The following is a 20340-nucleotide window of genomic DNA, read 5'->3' as shown; positions in this document are numbered from 1 at the left end:
AATGGATGGCTGTCGGGCTATACTGTCTTGGTGGGGTCGGGCTCCGTGTTCACCTCCTCCATAGCTTGTCGGCAACACGCTTTTGATGCGTTGTCTTAAAGGAAAATCTCCACAAAGCCCCTGATATGTCGATGATATTGCTCTTCCCCAACACATAAACCGCACATGTTCCAAACATACAGCCATAGGTAGTCATAGCAGTTATGCCATTTCTCTGTTCAAAACAAAGTTGCCGCTTGTGTGGAACAGAGGACACGATGGTCGCAGTGTGTTGTACGTGCACAGCAGACAATTATGGTCCTTGCTCCATTCGGGATTAAACGCATGCCTCTAATAAGTTGTACGGTCAGACATAACCATTTATAAATTTATAACAACCATCCCACCCCCATTTTCCTTAATGTTCCAGAAGCTGACCTTTTATCTCTGTTATATTCGATCCTTTATCCGTTATCCATATGTCTCAGACCTCAACTTTATATAAATTTTAAAAAAAAGTAGCAAGTGTCTGACAAAGGCTGGCTACATCAGTCTGCCTTTGTGAAATATTGTTATTGTAAGTCGGTTGGAATGCCAGAGCTTAAGATGCTAGGTAAGCCAGCTTCCCTGCCGTCTCTCCCCCTCATCTCTGTAGGGCACAGACCCATTTGATCCGCAGCACGTCAGCCTCACTCACCCCTCGATACCCTCTGCAAAGCATGCTCAACTCACCAAGATTACAACGCTATACTTTTGTGTTCTACCTCCATTTTAAATCGTGAACTGTGAGTGAAATGTAAATCGTGTCGAGCCTTGAGGCGGTGAAAAAAGTGGATCGATCCCATTTAATAATCCAGCTCTGCAAGAAACATTGTGGGTAAGGAATACGGGGTCAAATATGGACTTATTCATGTCCCTCCTCTCTCTCCACAGGCCTTCCCGCCCTTGCCTAATGAGGCTGAGATCGCGCACACCAAAAAGCTCTTCAGACGAAGAAGGAACGACCGACGGTAAACACAAACACACACACAGACGTACGCAAGAAGGGTGCACGCACGCAGACGTACGCAAGAAGTGTGCACGCACGCAGACGTACGCAAGAAGTGTGCACGCACGCAGACGTACGCAAGAAGCGCACACACACGCAAAGAAGTGTGCACAGATGCAGACATACGCAAGAGGTGCGCAAGCAAACATGGCCGCAGACATACACATGAAGTGCGCATGCACACAGACGATATGCAGGAAGCGTGCGTACATACTTGATGGAGAGAGATTTTTCGGCGTTGATGTCATCCCGGTGTCCGTGCCTAAAGCTTTAACTCTTGTCTCTGCTTCGTGCGTCAAGACAGGAATGCGGTTTTTTTTCCTCTTACACACACACACACACACACACACACACACACACACACACACACACACACACACACACACACACACACACACACACACACACACACACACACACACACACACACATTCAGGGGAATAGAGCAGGGAAATAATTTCCTCTTTTGTTTGGTTTTATTATTTTCTCTGAGGTTTTGGTGCACACCTCGGCATGGAGGTCGTCTTGGCCAGGATATTAGGCCCTCTTTGTATTTTGGATATTTCTCTCTGGGTGATTTGAATCTTGTGGAAGAGAAAATTGAGTTAGCAAAGTTGAAATGAAAAAAGGTCTCTGCGAAGGGCTTACGGTGCCCCACTGGCAGACTGCTTTAAACCATGTAGCTCCAGAACTCAGGAAGATTCAGAGGTCTTATGTGACCCCATTCTGACTTCATTCCAACCCAGAGTTAAAAAAAATATATTTTATAATTCTCTCTCTATTATCTCTGCCTGTATAGTCTCTCTTTATCCGTCTCCATAGTCTCTCCCTCCTTCTCTCTTTCTGTCTCTCTATTATCTCTGTCTCTCTCTGTCTCTGTCTCTCTCTATAATATCTGTCTCGTTGTCTCTCTCTGTCTCTCTTGCTGTCTCTGTATCTCTCCGTCTCTCCTCTAATCTTTCTCTATAGTCTCTCCCTCTCTCCGTTATCTGTCTCTATAGTGTCTCCCTCCCTCCATCCCTCTCTCTCTTACCCTCTGCTATTCTCTCCTCAACCTCCGTCCCTGGAAAAACTTTTTATTCAGTTGCTAAGGAACACACAAGAATGAAAATATTTGGGGCGTCTTTGTGGATAAAAAGAGGAAACCTAGCCTAGACTAGAACAGGAGGGGGGGGAGAAAAACACATCATTTCAATCCTTTCATTTTTTTCTTCCATAAAGTGGAAAGAACAATCGGTCCTATATTTGTTTTTTTTTGTTTTGGGGTGCAATCAAGTGCATAGTTCACTACTGAGTTATTCACTAATGCGTCCGTGGCTGAGCTTGCCGACGCACCAGAGGATCAAGTGTTGTGCTAATAACCGTGCCACATTTTCGTGTATGACATAACTGCAGAATCAATGTTCAATCCTCTGTTTGCAACTCTCCCCGGCCTGCCCTGTGTCGCTGCGGCTCCTCGGCTCTCACTGTGCGGGTATCCTCACTGCACATCTCTGGAGCTCACTGCGTCTTAACCCTCTGTTCCTGGAGCTAACGCACTCACCCGCTCGCTGGATGTCTTGCGCCTGCACAATGGGGTTTCACTCTTCTGGGTGGTTTATACACAGGGTGGGAGGGTTCCCCAAAAATGTGAATGTTGGACCTCCGCCTGCCTGGAGTTGCTTTTTTCTCAGCGGAAACACCCAATAGTTTCATTACCAGGTATAGAAAAGTGATGCTGCACGAATTGTTCGTTGAGGAATATCGATCAGCCTCATGGTCACAGGAAACAGAATAGGCATGCTGGCGTGCACATATATTCCATTATGTTCTATTTATATAATTCTATATGTTCCATATATCTAAAATGTTCTATTCATGTTAATAATGGCCATCTCACGTTTTGAAATCACAGTTATACTATCTCACTGGCCCATCGCTGAAAAGGTATATTCTGCAGTTCCTAGAATTCAGACTTCATAGAGATCGTACACACACTCCAGACCAGATGTGTCACGGTTAAATGGAAATGTTCACGGTCCAATATGCAAGAATATGCAAATGTTCTGGATGTCTTACTTCAGAGGAGAAGGGTGTTGGCATGAAGGCTTGAGGGCATATTCAAGTTGCGTAGCCATGAATATTTAATTCTCAGTGCGGGCGAAGGCGTACCGATGCCAAATGCAATGTTCACGGTGTTGAGGATGAAACGTCCCAAGCGGTGTGTATTACCCAACTTTCTCACTGATGAACGGAAAAGTGATTTATGTACATGGTGGCCGCGTAATGTGTATATTCTCAGTTGTCTTGAAAAGAATGATGGCTATAATTACTTAGTAAAATTCAGCAGGTACAAAACAGCCACTCTTTGATGCTTTGTAAGATGCTATGTAGAATACCAATTTCAACACTTTTACCACTCTTGGAAAACCCAGATTAAAGTCAAATGGAAACAAAGGAAAGGAAACAAAGGAAACAATCAGGGTGTGATGACAGTCAACAGGAGATGGCAGTTTAGTGAAGGTGCAGAAGTGTAAACCTGCGTGCTGGCATCAATTTTGGTGGGGTTGTCCTTGAGCTGTTTCAGCTGTTTCCCCATCTCCTCCAGTCAGTGGATCCAAAGGAATATTATTATGCGTTTGTCTGTTGAAGCCTTGTATCGAGAGAGAGAGAACTAATGAGCCTTAATACTTAATAAGTAACATTAACATTCATAGCGTTTCCACCAAACTAACTTGCTGCCTAAGTGAAACTTAATGCTTAAGAAAGCGAACACAGCCAGGTGTGTCAGTCACTTGCCCCACGAGGACCCGCTGGGTGTGTGTGCCAGCTTGATGGATATATCGGGGATTGTGAGTAATAGCTTGTTGGCATTCTGCACATGAAATAAGGCCAATAGTTTAAGTGTGTACTCTGAATTCCGGGTCATTCGGGACCAGGAATAGCGCAGTGTTTGCTCTGAAATCGTGTGTCGATCTTCAACAGAACACCTGAAGGACTTTTGGGTGTGTTGTGCATTAAGTGGCGCGTCCTGGTTCCACATCAAAGGACAACCAGGGGAGGGAGGGGGGGGGGGGGAGAGACAGAAAAGTAATGGCATGACTTGACTTCCTGTTGTGCCTGCTGAGGAGTTCTGCGGTCGGGCCCGACTGTTTGACTGCCCCCGGGGCCACTGAGACGACCAGACACCGAGGCAGAAAGGTTAAGGAGAGTTGCACATGCAGTAAAAGAACTAAAGAAGAGAGGGGGGGGGGGGGGGGAATAGAGGGGCACGGCGCCGCATGTGTTTGTAGTTAAGAAAGACCCATCAACGCATGCTTGACATTTTGTGATTTACTGTTGTGATTTACGGGACTATGTTGCCGTTTCACTCGCTCCCCAGGAGAAAACATGGCCGTCGCCTTTAGCCCTTGTCTATTCTCGCCATAAGAATATTAAAATGAAAACGTAATTTATTTCAAGAAGGGCGTCCCACATTTTTGACTTTGGTCTGTCACACCTGAGGCGCTAATAGCAAAAAATAAAACGGCTTTTGAATGAATAAAATGAAAAGGAAATTGAATCAAATCGATTCCATTTCACTTTCAGGGATTGTATCTCCAGAAATATAGGAGAATGTATATCCTTGGCAAATTTGTTTCCTCCTCCTATAACTGGGACCACACTTTACCTCTTAACGGCAGGATATTGTATAATACGCACCGCTATTTTGACAACCGTTGTACCAAATTGTATGCCAATCAGCGTTAAGCTCACGCACATCAATGTCACATGGCGACTGCAGTACTGCGTGCAGCGTCTGGCTAATGAGCACTGGCTGGTTCATGCCAGGCAGCAGTCTCACCGCAACCTTCTTCCTGTGTCTCGCTTTAATCTCACGACGATCCGCAGTGAAACTCTGCAAAAAAGAAAAAGGGTCCGCAGCACCTCCTCTGCTGTTATGATAATGCTTGTTTCCTTAAGAACAAAGACGTTACGCAAGGGAAGAAAGCAGCAAAAAGCAACAGCCCACACTTTGCAGCGTTAAAAACAGACGGTTAACTTCAAACGGGCGACTTATAGACACACTGTGGGAAATGTAGCAAGGATGAAGGTTGGAGGGTCTTCTTTCATTGCCACCCTGCCACCAACGATGCCTTGAGGGGGTTCAGGTTAATTGGTCTGCCTATGAGGGTTCCCCTCCCTCCCTCTCTCCCCCCCTGGTTCCACCAATTGGAAGGCCTGGTCATGCACCTCCCGCTTTAGTGCCCCTCCCCCTATCTCGCCATCATCTCACCTCTCCTTCATTCAATATCCTGTCGACCATATCTGTAGTTTTAATTTGACAATCAGTAAAGTAGTAACCATTAGATTTAGTTCATTAGTTCCTTTTATTTTATTATTCTCCTAACACCGCGGTCTCCTCACGCTCTCCTGCAGCGTCTCCTCCTCCTCCTTCGCTCCTTCCTCCTTCACTCCCCAATGCTTGGCCTTGCTTCCTCTGCATCCATCTGCTCCCCTGCTCCACCCGTCTCTCATGGTTCTCCTTGTCCCCTTCAAACCCCTCCCATGGAACGCCCTCCTCCTCCTCCTCCTCCTCCTCCTCCTCCTGCCCCTCCCCCGCCTGTAGAGTTGTTGATCCGCTTAGCAGGGACCAGATCACCATACTGCTGCCTACAGGCCCGGGGGGACAGCGCCAAGTTTCAGCAGCCAGGTCAGTATCACCACCACCACCACCACCACCACCACCACCTCCTCCACCCCTCGGCCAGACCGCCGAGCCGGCTCTCTCTCTCTACCATCATGTGAACGACATTCGAGCCTCGCAAAGACCAGCGCGTGATGTATGCCCTGGCTATAAACGGACCCACACAAGACGTATAGTTAGTGGTGTGTGTGTGTTTTGAATATATCCGGAGCATGAAGCATTTGGCGGGGCTCCGGGGGTAAATAAACAAACATTCACCCCTGAAAAATACTTTTTTTCTTCTCTATAAAAAAAAAAGAATACACAATACTTCTCTATCGTGCGCTCTACTTCTCCTTAGTCTCTCCCCACTTCCTCTGTTTTGCATTTGTTGGCTCTTGTCTACACTTTGAGAGAGGAACTGTGACTGGAGAGAGAGCGAGAGCTTGTGTCTATACGGACAGCCAGCAGTACCCTGGGCATCCCCAGCACCAGTTTTCCTTTTAGTTCATAGTTGTGCATGTTTTATCAAGGCCTCACCTGAAAGCTTCACCTCACCGATGGATTGCGATGCACAAAGGTTATTTTCACCGGATCGCGGAGGTGAATGAAACGCTCGCTGAAAGATGGACCAAGCATTACCGCTCTCAAGTCTCTGGTCATCGGGTCCTATGCCATCTAGGGAGTTCTTATAGCTGAAATTGGTCCAGTCGTCTGGCTGATGGTGCGTGCGTGCGTGCGTGCGTGCGTGCGTGCGTGCGTGCGTGCGTGCGTGCGTGCGTGCGTGCGTGCGTGCGGGGCAAGGTCAGGCAAAGAGTGCCACAAGAAAGTGGCTGAAGAAAAAATAGTGACGTTGCCGTTATAAGTTCTACAATTAGTCTCGCTCGGCCTGGATCTCATGGTAAAGTGTGTGTGTCTGTGTGGGCGAAGGAGAGGGAGAGAGAAGTGAGAGAAAATAAAGGCCTGATTTCTTCTGCTTCTCCAGAGGTTAAGTGCTGCTGGGCAGGAGCAGAAAGGTTATTTCAGACTGTATTTCAGAGCCTTTTGGAGAAAAAGCAAAAGAGAGGTGTGTGTGTGTGTGTGTGTGTGTGTGTGTGTGTGTGTGTGTGTGTGTGTGTGTGTGTGTGTGTGTGTGTGTGTGTGTGTGTGTGTGTGTGTGTGTGTGTGTGCGTTCTCTCCAACCAGCTCCAGATAAGAATCGTACGATTACGACCAGACCCATTGTCACTGTGATTTAGAGATGGTCTGGTTTGGTAAGGGGGCCGTATCTCTAGCTTTATTGATCAGCCCGTTCTCTGCGTGCGAACACACACACGCTTGTCCGTCTTGGTTTGTGCGCGCGTGGTAAACAAAGGGGCCAACCCCTCCCATGACACGAGAATACTATTGGGGGGGGGGGGGGGGGGCTGGTTTTGGTCTGATGTAAACAGTGGAAACAAACAGCAGACGTTTAGCATCCAGTGCCAGCCTCGGGGGCCCACAGCCCTGTGTGAGGGAGAGTTGCTTTAGGTGATGACACGCAGCACAACTATGGCGTGGATATGTAGGTATATAATTGGAGCCTTAGAGATTCCTCAAGGCCCGCCGGAGAAGGCTTCAATCGTACATGCGAACAAACATAGCGCACGCGCGCACGCGCACGCACACGCACACGCACACTCTACAAAAAACGCAACCCCCGTTGCCACTACGGGTAAGAGAAGTTTGTGCTTGACTAGTATGCAAAGATCTGCTCAAGACATTCTGCCTGAATGTCTGCACCTCCTACATATGGAAAGTGGGACTTATAGCCTCATTAATGCAGTTAAAATGTATTGAAATGTAAATTGAAATATGTATTTGGCAGATTTCCATAGACCTGTGAGACTGCAGATGCTTTTAGTCGGAGCGTTTAAATACAGATTTATTTTAGAAAGGTAGTGTAAGAAATGGGATTGAATAGGGTGTCTGGTATAGCCGTCATGCTTCAATATAGCTGCCCGGTAGGGGCGGCATGTGATTGGTTCTTGGGCACCCTTTGAAGCTCAAGCGATTCCTGATTGGTTAAGCTGCCGAGTGAGGGAACTGGGCAGATCTGGAACTGATGTGGAGGAACTTGGAAATTGTCTCACTTATGTGAGGAGGGCAATGCAGGTTTAGTGTGCATTTCTCTGAGAAATTGGGAATAACCTAGCTGTGCTTAAACTGTCAATCTACTAGATTTATTTTGGAAGACAACCGTCTCTTCATTCACAGGACTTCACCATCATTAATAAAAAAAGAGACATACATATATATATCAGACATATATGTATTATATTGAACACAAGCTATGCGATTGAAATTTGTCCTGACCGCACAATGACCATCATTTCTTTGTTATCTTTTAGCTATTCTCATTTACCAGAATAGCTAATTTTGTGTGGGCTCTCAGTTGGACTCGAGTTTAGCCAGAACATCAGAATCACGTCCAAAAATAACTTCCCAGGGAAGTTCAACGGGAGAACATTTAGTGGGAGACCGTGTAACACAACAATCATGTTATGTCACACGCCCTAGCCCTTTTCCCACCATACGATCGCTTCACATGTTCCCTCTGAATCATTTGGCTCCGCCGGGCGGTCCCCGTCTTTTATGTAGGAGTTCTGCTTAAAGCGAATGGAAATGTATACCGCCACGTATAAACTATTGAAGTGGACGTCTTGCTCTATGAGCACACAGCATCCAGTCTGTTCTCCCCGTGGCTCCCACGGACGTCCTGTATTAGGCGGGATACACTGACCCCGTTTGTTCCCATCGCCTGCGGTCGGAGGCATTTGGGTGTAGAAATTGGCACCCCATGGTAATTTCATGGCAACTTCAACAGCAGTCTGGGTAAAAATACGGCTACTGTGTGGATAAGAACAGGAAAGCTTGCTTTCCTTACAGCCAGAATACCTGGGAAACTTTGACCTATCTGATGGTATTTCCGAATGCAACCAGCCAATAAGGTGCATACGTCATGCAAACGCATGTCTGTTCCTAAGGCTGGCAGGCTGTCACTTTTACATTTAAATATAGATTTCTGTCTCATTTCTTTGTCATCTCCTTGCATACGTCTCGTTTTTATATGCATGCCATTGACAGTCGCCAGCCCCCTTGAAACTAGGGTGTTCCGCAGCCTCAGATTATAATGGTAGTCATTTGGAAAACAGGCTGGAAGAACAAGTTGTCTTCGGCACAGACACGTTGGCCCGCGAGTTCGCACTCACCTCGGGTGTTCACCGGCAGACCAATTAGCAGGCTGGACCCGTCCAACCCCAGAGTGTAGGTGTATATAGGTCAGAACTGACGTCACACATCCACCCAATTATCCATAGTTATACTTCACATAAAGCTTTTTGTGAATAGAAAGAAAAGAGTGAATCACACGTATCATCGGAACCGCAGGACGGAATCTAACCCGCGCCTCTAGAGAGGCATTCATTCAAAACCAACCAACCTACGAAGCTCGAATTCTAATCACAAGACTAAGTCCGAAAGGCCCACCATACGCAATAGGGTGGCGGATGGGACAGGGCCCCCCTCCCCCCTACGGTGTGACTAATCCTAGGGAACATATGCCAGTGTGTTGTCCCACGAGCAGCACGGCCAAATGACAGAGCGGCGGAGGATGAGGTAACCTCAACGCACAACAGAGGGACTCGGACATACTGTAGCGCCGTGTGTACGTTGGCTGGAGTGCGGTTTGCCATCTCTACAGCGTGAGAGGATGCCTTTAGGGAGGCTCTTTTCATATGGTGTTGGAGTTGAACTGCAGCTATTCACTCTTGCAAGGCGGCGGTGGTACAGAATGGGTGGGTTCGAAAACAAGACCGGTTATGTTGCCATGATGGAAATAAGGATAGGGTAGAGGAGATGGACTAGGGTAGGGACGCAACATTGTAGAAGCAAAGTTTAAAATAGGTCACCGTGTACCCAACATAAATGTAGAAGAAGACACTTTGTTTACGGCTGCTTCAGTTTTCTGACTCTGTTCCAAAAGCAGTACGTTCAATTGAAATTAAATATTTTTTTTTATTTTTGGTTGTTTTAAAGTGGTATTTGGTTTAAAATGTATATATTTCACGGGATCCATGGTAAGCTGCACAAGGCTAAAATGGAGGAGGGAAACGGAGGCATTAGGGACCAGAGAGGCAGCTTTAGCGTATCCATAACAGATGGATGACCGCGCGCCAGCGTGACACACACACACACACACACACACACACGCACAGTCGCACACACACACACAGACACACACACACACACACACACGCACTGTGACACAGAGGGCTGGTCTCGTCAGTGTGTGCCGGGCTAGCCTCGCTGCAAGAGGTGAGGGGGCATGCATGCCGGACAGCCCCAGCGCCGCCACAACCGCCAAAGCCATGTGGCTAACTCCACCCCCCTCTCATTCCAGGAGACAGCAGCGACCACAGGGACCCGGCAAGACGGGCCAGAGCCAGAACCAGAACCAAGCGCCCCCTCCCCCACAGCAGCACTCCCCGCAGCACCAGAGGGATCCGTCATCCCAGCAGCAGCAGCTCTCCCCTCACCAAGACCACCACCACCACCACCACCAAGACCACCACAACCACCACCACCAAGACCACCACCAACAGCAGGACCAATCGGGAGACGGCAGGAACAATGGCAACGGCAGGCCCTTGCGTCAGAACCAAGGAGGGGGCCATCATGGCCAGCGCCACGGGGGCCCGCCTCACCACGGCTACAGCCAGACCCGGCGCTGGCAGTACAACCAGAAGGGCCCGGGCCAGGGCCAGGGCAGCCCCACGGGGGACAGGGGAGCCCCGCCCAGGACCACCACCACCACCCCCACCTCCGGCAGCGCCACAACCGCCAAAGACAACGAGACGCCTGTGGTGGAGAATGTAAGGAGCGGCGACCACAGCAGAGCCCCCCAGCTGGAACCAAAGGACCGCCGGGGCGGAGGGGAAGCCCCCCACGACCCCGCTCCGTCCGGGCCCAGGGCCAATCAGAATTCCTGCCGAGACCGGGCGCTCAGTCAGGAGTCCCCCGGCCCCCAGCCGGCACCACCGAGACCACAGAGCGGGGGGAACGGGGGGAGCGAGGGGCGGTCGGGCTGCCCCAAAGTCACCCTCCTGCAGTCGTCGAAGGAGCGGCTGAGGCGAAGGCTAAAGGACAAGGTAGCGCGACAGCTTCTTACCTTACTTGCCTCTGTGTAAAGAACACCGTTCTGAAGGTTTGCATTGAGATGTGTGTCCGCTATGTTCAGACGCATCGTCTGAGCATAGTTCACCGCACAATGGCAGTGTACATTCGTCTTTACTGTAGAAAGTTGAGTGTTTCACTTCATCGGAATTCCACCCATTGTGTGTTGGCACGAAGAAACAGTGATGGAATGTGATCGTTTTCATTGGGTGTCTAGGTCGCCTTTTATATGTAACCCTCCGTTCTCGAACAAGGTGAACAAGAAGCCGTATAATAGTCGTCCTATTGAGTTCTGCCAAGTATAGACGTTGTACGGATCGTGAGGGGAAAAAGCACAAAGCATGTAGTGCATAACTGTCCAGACATGGGCATAACTGAATACCTTCCAGCGAACCTTACTCTGAGGGGTGCGTACATGCGTGCCAAGTCCTGCAGGCCTCCTCTGTCTATTTTCACCATCTGCCTTTTCAGCATCATGTTATGTCACCAAGTTCACATCTCTCTGCAGACACTACCAAAATCACATTCTTATCACGCACCCAGAAAGCCAGTCCCGATGAATCGTTTATTTCTATATTTTATGCTCATAGCTACAGAATTATGAATGTTGGAGAATGGCCCCCACACACATAAAAAATATCTATTCCTAATATCTTATTAAGCAGATATCTAAGAAGTAAGTAAGGTGTAACTCAATCCAGTGAATTCATTCAACCCATTTTTATAGAGACTGCAGGGGAGTTCGGACACCTTGCTGAATTAAGCCTACAGGTCCAGCCGAAGTCATCGGGGAATCGAACCCAGTAACCCCCGGTACCTCACCTTCTCACCGTGGTCCCCCCCCCCCCCCCCAACAGGACGAAGCGTGCGTGGTGGGCAAAGGCGCGGGCTCGCAGCGCATGGACCGCCTGGTGGAGCTGCTCAACAGCATGAGGAGCAACAGCAGCGGCGTGGAGCAGCAGCTGACCTCCTTCATGGAGGAGGCGCAGGGCTCGGCACGCTGCGAGGAGTCCCTGGCCCAGGTGGTGGCCACCCTCTACGGCACGGCCACGGCGGACCGCAGCTTCGCCGCCACCGCCGCCAAGCTCTGCGACAAGATGGCGCTGTTCATGGTGGAGGGCACCAAGTTCAGGTCGCTGCTGCTCAACATGCTGCAGGTGAGCGGGGCTGGGGAAGGTGGGAGGGGGATGGAGCAGGGCTGGTCGTGGACCTGCTACTTATTAAAGAAATACTGATTGGCCTTGTCTGTGTCTATGCAGTTGGTCCTTCCTGTTCATTTAGATAATTTAGCGAGATTCCTTGCCAAACTAAAATTTCCCGTCTGTGGTCTGATGAAGCACATCATATTTTATTGATTCGAAGAACCTACAAACGTTAATACGTGAAATAAAATAACTTTGTATTTTCCTGGAACGTTTGTAAGTACCTCCATGAGGTTCTAGCAAATCACTAGAACATTCTTGGTTCGGGGCAGTGTTTCGGTTGCGCCATCTTCTGAACTTTCAGCACACCAGACCGAAACAGTACACGAGACAAAGGCCGGGTCTTCAGCACAGCCCTCAGGGAAAGTCCTGTGCACGTTGCGTCACCAAGGTCCAAAGCAAACATTGTGCTCTAGTTCAAAAGCAGCCGCTTTTTGTCACTTTTTGAACATAGATTCATATTGTGCGGTCGCCACCAGAGTGGTGCGAGGTTCCACTTCCAAAGGCGGCGGCTCAATGAGTGTGTGCCGCGGAAAACTTGACAAAGTCATCTTTGTAGTTTGTGTTATTGCCGTCGGCTGCTGGTGAGCGAGCTGCAGCCCTAGCAGATGGACACCCGCTGTGTGTGTGTGTGACGCCCGGGAAATGTCAATGGCAAGGCCATCCAATCACCGTCCCTGTCCCTGTCTCCCCCCCCCCCCCCCCCCCCCGAGGAAAGGGACGGTGTCTGCATGGATTCATCCTGGTTCTTAAACAAACAGCCTTGCCCACCACCTCCACCCCCCCATCTCCACCCCACCCCCTCCACTCACCTCCGCCCACCCATTTGTATTCAGACAAACAGTTCCAGACTCCCAGCGGTAATTAAAACAACCCCCAGCCATGTATTGTTTTTCGTCTTCCTCATTCCCCGTCAGCTCCCCTTCCCTCTGAGCTGCATGTTCCCACACCCTCCCCTCCTCCCCCACCTCTCCCCCCCTCCCTCCTGTCATCTCCCCTCACCCAGAAATGCCCGGGCCGTCGCCTGGTGGGTTTCCGTCCCCGTCCCCGTCCCCGTCCCCCCCCGGGCTTCTCTCTGCGGATCGACCCGACATTCGCACTACAGAAAAAGGTGCAAACGGGTGGAAACCGGGGCAACACATAGCACACAGCATCCCCTGACTGTCGGTAGATCCACACAATGGCTAAATGTTTACCCCCCCCTGCTGTTTCACCACACCCACCTTCTTGCTTCCTTTCTCTCCTCTCTCCTGCTCGGTCTCGTCGGCAGGGACAGCCTTACATTATTTCTTTTGTTTTCAATCAGAGCGAACACAAGAGGGGATGAACCCTTCCCTTAATCTGTCTCTATCGTCGTGCCTCCTTTGTTTCCTTCGTTTTATCCACCTCCCTTCCTCCCTTGATTCCTTCCTTCCTGGGTAGTTGGTGTTTGTCTTCCTCTGTCTCCCCCCCCCCTTCCCTCCGTATTCTCGCCCAGTTCAGACCCCCTGCCGGCCTGTGACATTTTGGCTTAATGCCTTTTAAAAGAGTCTGCATGTCATAAGGGACTATAGGGCTCTGTGGAAGATGCACACTGACGCCCATCCGCTCTCTGCTTTTTCCGCCATATGTAAGCAGTTACCGCCTGTCCGATTTCATTTATCATGCTTCAGACAACAGGGTGTAGTTGCCGCCTGCTTAAATACTTTTGGAGCATCATTATTTCACCTGCTCCATGTTTTATTTATGGCTCGTTTATATATCAAAAAGAAGAAAGTTTTCTTATGCACTTCTCCCCTGACCCCGGCTTCGATGTGCCCCCGATCTCGTCTCTGCTTCTACAGGGTTGTTTCGTCTCCATTCTTGTCTCGCCTGTGTGGGTTTTAATTAGGTGTCGTCCATACGTGAAGTACCACGCTGGTGTTTTAGGATGCATGTGCGAGGCCTCTGAAGTTGTTGAGTCGTGTCTGTGTGGGCGGGCGTGTGTGTGTGCGTGTTGGATATCACCCCGCTGTCGAGTTGTTTCTCAAAGGTTCATGCTTGGTGTGTGCATATCATCACGCCGTTCATGTCGGTAGCGGATACACATGTATGCTTTGGTTCTTGTGTACGGGCCTCAGGTGTGCGTTAGCAATGAAAGGGCTTATTGAACACCACAGACGTATCGGTCTTCACAGAGGAGGTAATAAATACTTGATGTCCCATATTAAACCACCCAAACGTGCATTACGCATTAACCTTTATATTAATCCCCTCCAATTGTACTGCCTTAGATCAGCTCACTATATTGCCCTTTACTTCTTAAGCAAATTAACATATGCTGATCCTCTTTTGTGTCGGGGAAAAGGAAATATGGAAATGAGTTGAATACATATTTAAAGTGGAGTGCTTTTAGCGGCAGGGTTAACACGTGTACCACCTACTGTAAATTCCATTAGAGGAGTGTCGAGGATCATAATGGCGAGCAATGCCCTTGCCAGCGCAAACGCTTAACCACCGCTACACACGTGCCTCATGAAGCAATGCATCGGCTCCTACCTCTGACTCCTCCTACTTTTGGCGTTCAATCATGTAGAGTAGACCATGGGAACGCTGCTGCTGCCAGTGGTGGTGCTGCTGCTGGTGTGCAGCCTTCACCATTTTTGTAGTCTTCTTCAGAGTCCGTATTTAATTAATCAAATGAACAATATAACACAGAGTCATTCTGAACAGTGGAACTTTTACGACATGGCAGCAAACATAACAAAGTTTGAATGCAACAATGTTAATTATTTAAATAGGCATGAATGAGGGCAATTATGACATAGTAAATGACTGTAGGGATGAGGGTTGTGGAAACTGGGAATAGATAGAATTCAGTGTTATAGATATAAAGTGCAGGAGTGCCGTTGAATATGAGCATTGACTTTGTGGTAGTACATTGAGTGTGTAGTTGTAAGTGATCAGTGCATACATTTGGTTGGTCATCTCTTGCTCTATATCTTTCTATACATCTCGACCATGCCAGTCTGTACGTCTTTCATTGTGCGGGTATTATTTTTTTATACTGTGTTGGTATAGGAAAAAGATCTACGACTAAATTCTCTTCTACAAAGTTGAGATTTCTTCAGATAATCTGTAAACATGAGGGTGAAATATGGGTTCAGTAATCCCATTCAAACTTCTGTATTGTACATTGTGTGATGAAAACAGTATCTCGTGCAATACTTCTGTGTCCAACACTGCAGACCAGCTCTTCCCTTACCATCCCTTAATTCAACATCAATATTGTTGTGATTAAAGATCAATACAGTAATGACAACCCCTTAGGATCATGACGCTAAGGTGTGGTTCAATATTCTCTTAACACCCCTGTACTTCTGCCCGCTGTCCGTCCACAGAAAGACTTTGCCCGTAGGGAGGAGTTGCAGCAGGCGGACGTAGAAGGTTGGCTGGGCTTCATCACCTTCCTCTGTGAGGTGTTCGGCACCATGAGGAGCAGTGCTGGGGAGCCCTTCAGGGTCCTAGTACTGCCCATATACACCTGCCTGCGAGAGGTGAGTTCCCATAAAGATGCATGCATATATTTACCACCACCAGAGGGCAGCGAAGTACATTCCCTATGATGTGTCTTTTGTACTACAGAAGCATAACAGACCAAATGGATAGTGAGTTTGGTAAAGGAAAACCTAACTGGTTTACTGCATCAGACTTGCTGTGTTAATAAATACAAACTGTATATATTTACTTAAAGCATTTGTTGTGGAGGTTTTGGCCAAGAAATGGGTCACAGTTTATTCCATATCTGACAATGTTCCATTGAAGTTTTCTTTTCTTCTTTACCCACCATATCCGAACCATCTGTTTCTGTAACACACACTCATGCACACACAGCCTTCCAGAGCTTAGCCCAGAGTTTCAACTAACCTTTGGCGACATTAGCCAGGGTCCGACTTGCTTTTATTCTCAGCCAATCTCCAACACACTCCCATATATATGTGTATATATGTGTGTGTATATATATAGATCTATATATATACATGTGTATATGTATACACACAAACACACACAACTGTCACGTCAATGTCAACATTCCAGCAGCACCTTGCCAACTCCTCAGTTCTCTCATACGAATGCGGCCAGAATACATGATGCCAGTAAATCGCATCAAAGCAAATAGGGCTTCTCAATTAAATGCATATTATTATAAATCATAACTTGGACTTCTGCATTAAGTTCATCGAGAAAGGTCACAATTCATTTTATTTCATTTTTTATCACAGTAATATTATCCGAAATACATCATGAATTTTGTTTGCCTGTTACATCAGAATCAGATTGCATCCGTATCAACTCGGCTATTGTTCTTAATGTGGACAGTATTCTGTGCCACAGAATATGAATAGAAGCCATAATCTGTCAATCACAATGAATAATTGTCACAATTGCGAGCAAAATCTTCACATTCATCCTTCTTGTCATAAGCGTGCAGCCCCCAACAACCAATCTGTTGTTGCGTGCACTGTGCATATGTTCCTGTTGCGTTGACTAGATTTCACACATCCACACGTGGGCCCTGATTCCCCCCTTCCTTGTGTACAGTGTATATAGGAGGTATTGTGAATAGGGCTCCTGAATGCGTTGGCGGTATGGTGCATCATGTGCAGTATGAAGCTCTCTGGGCCCCAGTGGTCTATTGTGTCATCTACAGTGGTGGTGGTGGTGGTGGTAGGTAATGCCTAGTCTCATGGTGTTTGTTGTTGTCATGTCTCCTAGCTGCTGGAGTCCACAGACGTGAAGGAAGACGCTGTCATCTGCTGTTCTATGGAGGTACGGGGCCTATACATGCACACACTCACACGCCAACAAACACACACCAATGCAAGCAAATTAATGCACACATGCGGGCATGCACTTATGCACACACACACGCTTGCCTACATACACGCACACACCATTGCAGACAAGCATGCACTATCATACACACACTCTCACCCACTCAAACACACAAACATACCTTATACACTAGGGTATGGAGCTAGGATGAATTAATCAGAGAATTGTATTCCAACTAGGCAGTCGTCCCCAATAACGGATAACACACTAATCCACTGAACACACACCAGTCTTCTCTCTAGTAATAAAATACGACTTCATAAGAATATGAAACCCCACCCTTCTCACAAATACATATTTTGTGTTTTGTGTGTGCGTGTCTTTGTGCACGTTTGTATGTCTTTGTGTGGGTGTTTTTTTTTGTGTGTGTGTGTGTCTTTTTGAGTGTGTGTATGTGTCTTTGAGTGTGTGTGTGTGGAGTCCGTCATCGCAGCAACGCAGCGTGTCGTGTTGTGTTGCATCCTCGTCTCCCCGGCCTCCCCACCGTGTCTGAATTATGAAAGCAGCGCCGGGATGCTCTATTTTCACACACACACGCACACATGAGGATGTTGATGTGGAATTATGGAGGCACTGTCGCGGGAGCAGGATGGCAAAATGAGAGCAATGCACTCTCTCGTCAACTCAGAGAGGCGGGAGGGATTGAGAAAGAGACGTATCGAGGGATAGGGAGAGACTTTTTGATATCCTCTTAATATTCCATATTTTATATTTTTTTGTGTATTTGTTATTGAATATTATACTTTTTGGTATGTGTACTTTTTGATATAGATATATATTTATTTGTAGTATTTGACTTTTTGACTCATATTTCTCTATTGTCTTCATTTTTCACCTGCTTTGGCAATGCAAACGTTTATTTCCCATGCCAATAAAGCTTATTTGAATTTTATATGAATAACGAAGGAGAGACATAGGGAGGAGAGAGAAAGTGGGGAGAGACGGAGAGAGCAGCAGAGGGAGGGAGGGAGGGAGAGACCGACACAGAGAGAGCGAGCGAGAGAGCGAGTTGAGTACTGTTTGCCAAACAGCTCACAGACTGCCTGGTTATTTTATTTTTCGATATTTGCGCTGCGTGCTTCCACGTGCACACGCGCACACTACGACACAGAAGCACAGACACACACATACGCGAACAGAAACACACATGCACACACACGCACACGCACACAGTGAAGCACTCACAAACACACACAGGCTGGAGGGCATGGGATGCGCCTCGCCTGTATCCACAGTGACAGGGCGGCAGACATAGGCCACTGGGAGCACACGCACACACAGACGAATCCTAACCTTTCACCCATATCTTACCAGTGCAGGCTGGATAAACAACACTGTGAAATCCTTTAGTTTTCTCTTCTCTGTACTCATTAAAAGAAATACATTTTTTTATTCGATGGATCTACATTCTGTCCTCCGTCTCTGTTCAGCACTCTGGGAGCTATTCTTCCCCTCGTCTCTCCTCCTCCACCTTCTCCATTTTCTCCCCTGATCGTGTATATTCTTCACAAACCCCCCCCAGAGCGTCGTCCTCCTCCTCCTCCTCCTCCTCCTCCTCCTCCTCTACACCATCACTCCTCCGAATTCTACTCATCTCCCCTCTCTCCTCCTCCTCCATGTTGTTCTCTTGCCATCGCCTCTCACCACCCCCCCCCCCCCCACCCCCCTCCGACCCCTAGTTGCAGTGCGCCGGCCGCCTGCTGGAAGACCAGCTCCCCGAGATGATGACGGACCTGCTGGCCGCGGCCCGCGACAAGATGCTGTGCCCGGCCGAGTCGCAGCTCACGCGCTCCCTCCTCATGGAGGTCATCGAGCTGCACGCCCACCAGTGGAACCCCCTGGGGCCGCTCACCACCCAGTACTACAACCGCACCATCCACAAGCTCACCGCCGCCACCTAGCTGCTGGGAGGCTGTGCTGCTGCTGCTGCTGCTGCTGCTGCTGCTGCTGCTGCTGCTGCTGCTGCTGCTGCTGCTGCTGCTGCTGCTGCTGCTGCTGGTTGAGGGGGTTTTGGGAGAGAGAGTTTAAGGTATATGGGAGAGGAGGTCCCGTACTGGCTCGCTAGGGGAAGTCTAACCCTAGGCTAGACAGAGCCCTGGCTCTCAATGCTGTCTGGCTCTGGCTCCTGGCCCTTACCCTGGCCCTTACCCTGGCCCTTACCCCTGGACCTAACCACTGGCCCTAACCCTGGCCCTGGCCCTAACCCTAACCCTAACCCTGGCCCTTACCCTAGCCCCCTGTTCCTAACCCCTGGTCAGGGCAGTCCTACGCAGGCTCAACGCTTTCATGAGATGCTGCAACTTGATATACACTACTAGCACATTACCACTACTACACTAGGCCACGAGGCCTAGAGTAACAGTCTTTGGCTCTGAGGTTTGGGATACCAGACCTAGTCTACAATCCTAGACTACTAGACTTTGGCTCTGAGGTTTTGGATACTAGACCTAGACTACAATCCTAGACTAGCAGTCTACGATGTCTTGGCTTTGGGGCCTATTGGCTAAATAGGCCTTGGAAACAAGGCCTTGACTACGAGCTCTGGACTACTAGTCATTCAATACCTAGACTGGGCCCAGACTGGACCTAGACTGTACATCAGTCAAGGCATCAGACTTAAGTCCTGCCATTATCAAGCCACTATCCCAGTTTTCCAATCTATCGGGGCTTATTGTAACTTTATTACAATTTTGTTGGTCTTCGTCTCTATTATTTAACCTTTTTGTCATCCAGTAATTACGGAAATATATACATTTTATATTAAAATCTGCATATTTTAATGGTGTGATAAAAAAAAAAATATATATATACATATATAACAGAATTTGCGACCGTAAACCTATAAAAGGTTACAAAAAACCATTCCCCCAACATGGCTGGGACGGTGTCAGCGTCTCATCGTGGAGGCTGTTGTATCCGTTCGTCTCCCCGACACTTCGGCGAGCACATGAAACAATTTGGCACAGAGGAGTGGCACACTACAAAATTAATTAGTCTTTGTTGGGAAAAGAGGAAAGGAGGGCGGGGGAAGAAAAAGAAAAAAAACCATGAAAGGTAATGGGATTCTACACGGCCGGGTCACATTTAATGAGGAACACCTGTCGGCAGCATCCTGGGGAGCCCGCTCTGATCTGGGAGACGACCGGATTGGCGCGGCGAAGCCAGCGATGCGGTTATATCCCGATTTGTGGATTTCAACGGAAATGAATCGGGTTATTTCGTCACGAAGTAGTGCGTACGTAATTGCCGTGGAGGTGTGCGGCGCGTACTTTTCTCGTAAGTTGTAGTTGGAAAGAAGGTACTGTAGAAATATGGGAAATGTGGTGTGTGCGCCATATTGTCGCCACTCATAGACGTGTCTTTTTGAGATCGAGACGCTTTTTCTTGAGGACTAGACTCGCTCAACCACTAGATGCAGC

The 20340-nt window shown here is 48.3% G+C and overlaps 1 protein-coding gene and 1 long non-coding RNA gene across 3 annotated transcripts in view; both read left to right on the top strand.

The window, feature by feature from the left end:
• The window catches only part of ctif (CBP80/20-dependent translation initiation factor), a 34563-nt gene extending 15703 nt beyond the window's left edge, over positions 1-18860 (top strand). The window contains exons 7-13 of one of the 2 annotated variants that reach the window (XM_060038179.1): positions 913-989; positions 5616-5699; positions 10093-10840; positions 11723-12022; positions 15427-15582; positions 16802-16855; positions 18601-18860. In XM_060038179.1, the coding sequence (XP_059894162.1) occupies positions 913-989; positions 5616-5699; positions 10093-10840; positions 11723-12022; positions 15427-15582; positions 16802-16855; positions 18601-18822 (1641 nt within the window). In that variant the 3' untranslated portion in view covers positions 18823-18860. The remainder of the gene's footprint in view (positions 1-912; positions 990-5615; positions 5700-10092; positions 10841-11722; positions 12023-15426; positions 15583-16801; positions 16856-18600) is intronic. The other variant, XM_060038180.1, reaches the window with a different exon arrangement.
• Positions 1001-1457, top strand: LOC132447463 (uncharacterized). Its single transcript, XR_009523089.1, has 2 exons — positions 1001-1082; positions 1161-1457. It is a non-coding gene; the product is annotated as an uncharacterized LOC132447463 (long non-coding RNA).
• Positions 18861-20340: the final 1480 nt, after the last annotated feature.

Source organism: Gadus macrocephalus, chromosome 19 (genome assembly GCF_031168955.1).
Source record: "Gadus macrocephalus chromosome 19, ASM3116895v1".
In the NCBI taxonomy this organism is placed as follows: domain Eukaryota; kingdom Metazoa; phylum Chordata; class Actinopteri; order Gadiformes; family Gadidae; genus Gadus; species Gadus macrocephalus.
The sequence above is the reverse complement of the archived record's forward strand: the minus strand, read 5'-3'. Positions and strand labels throughout refer to the sequence as shown.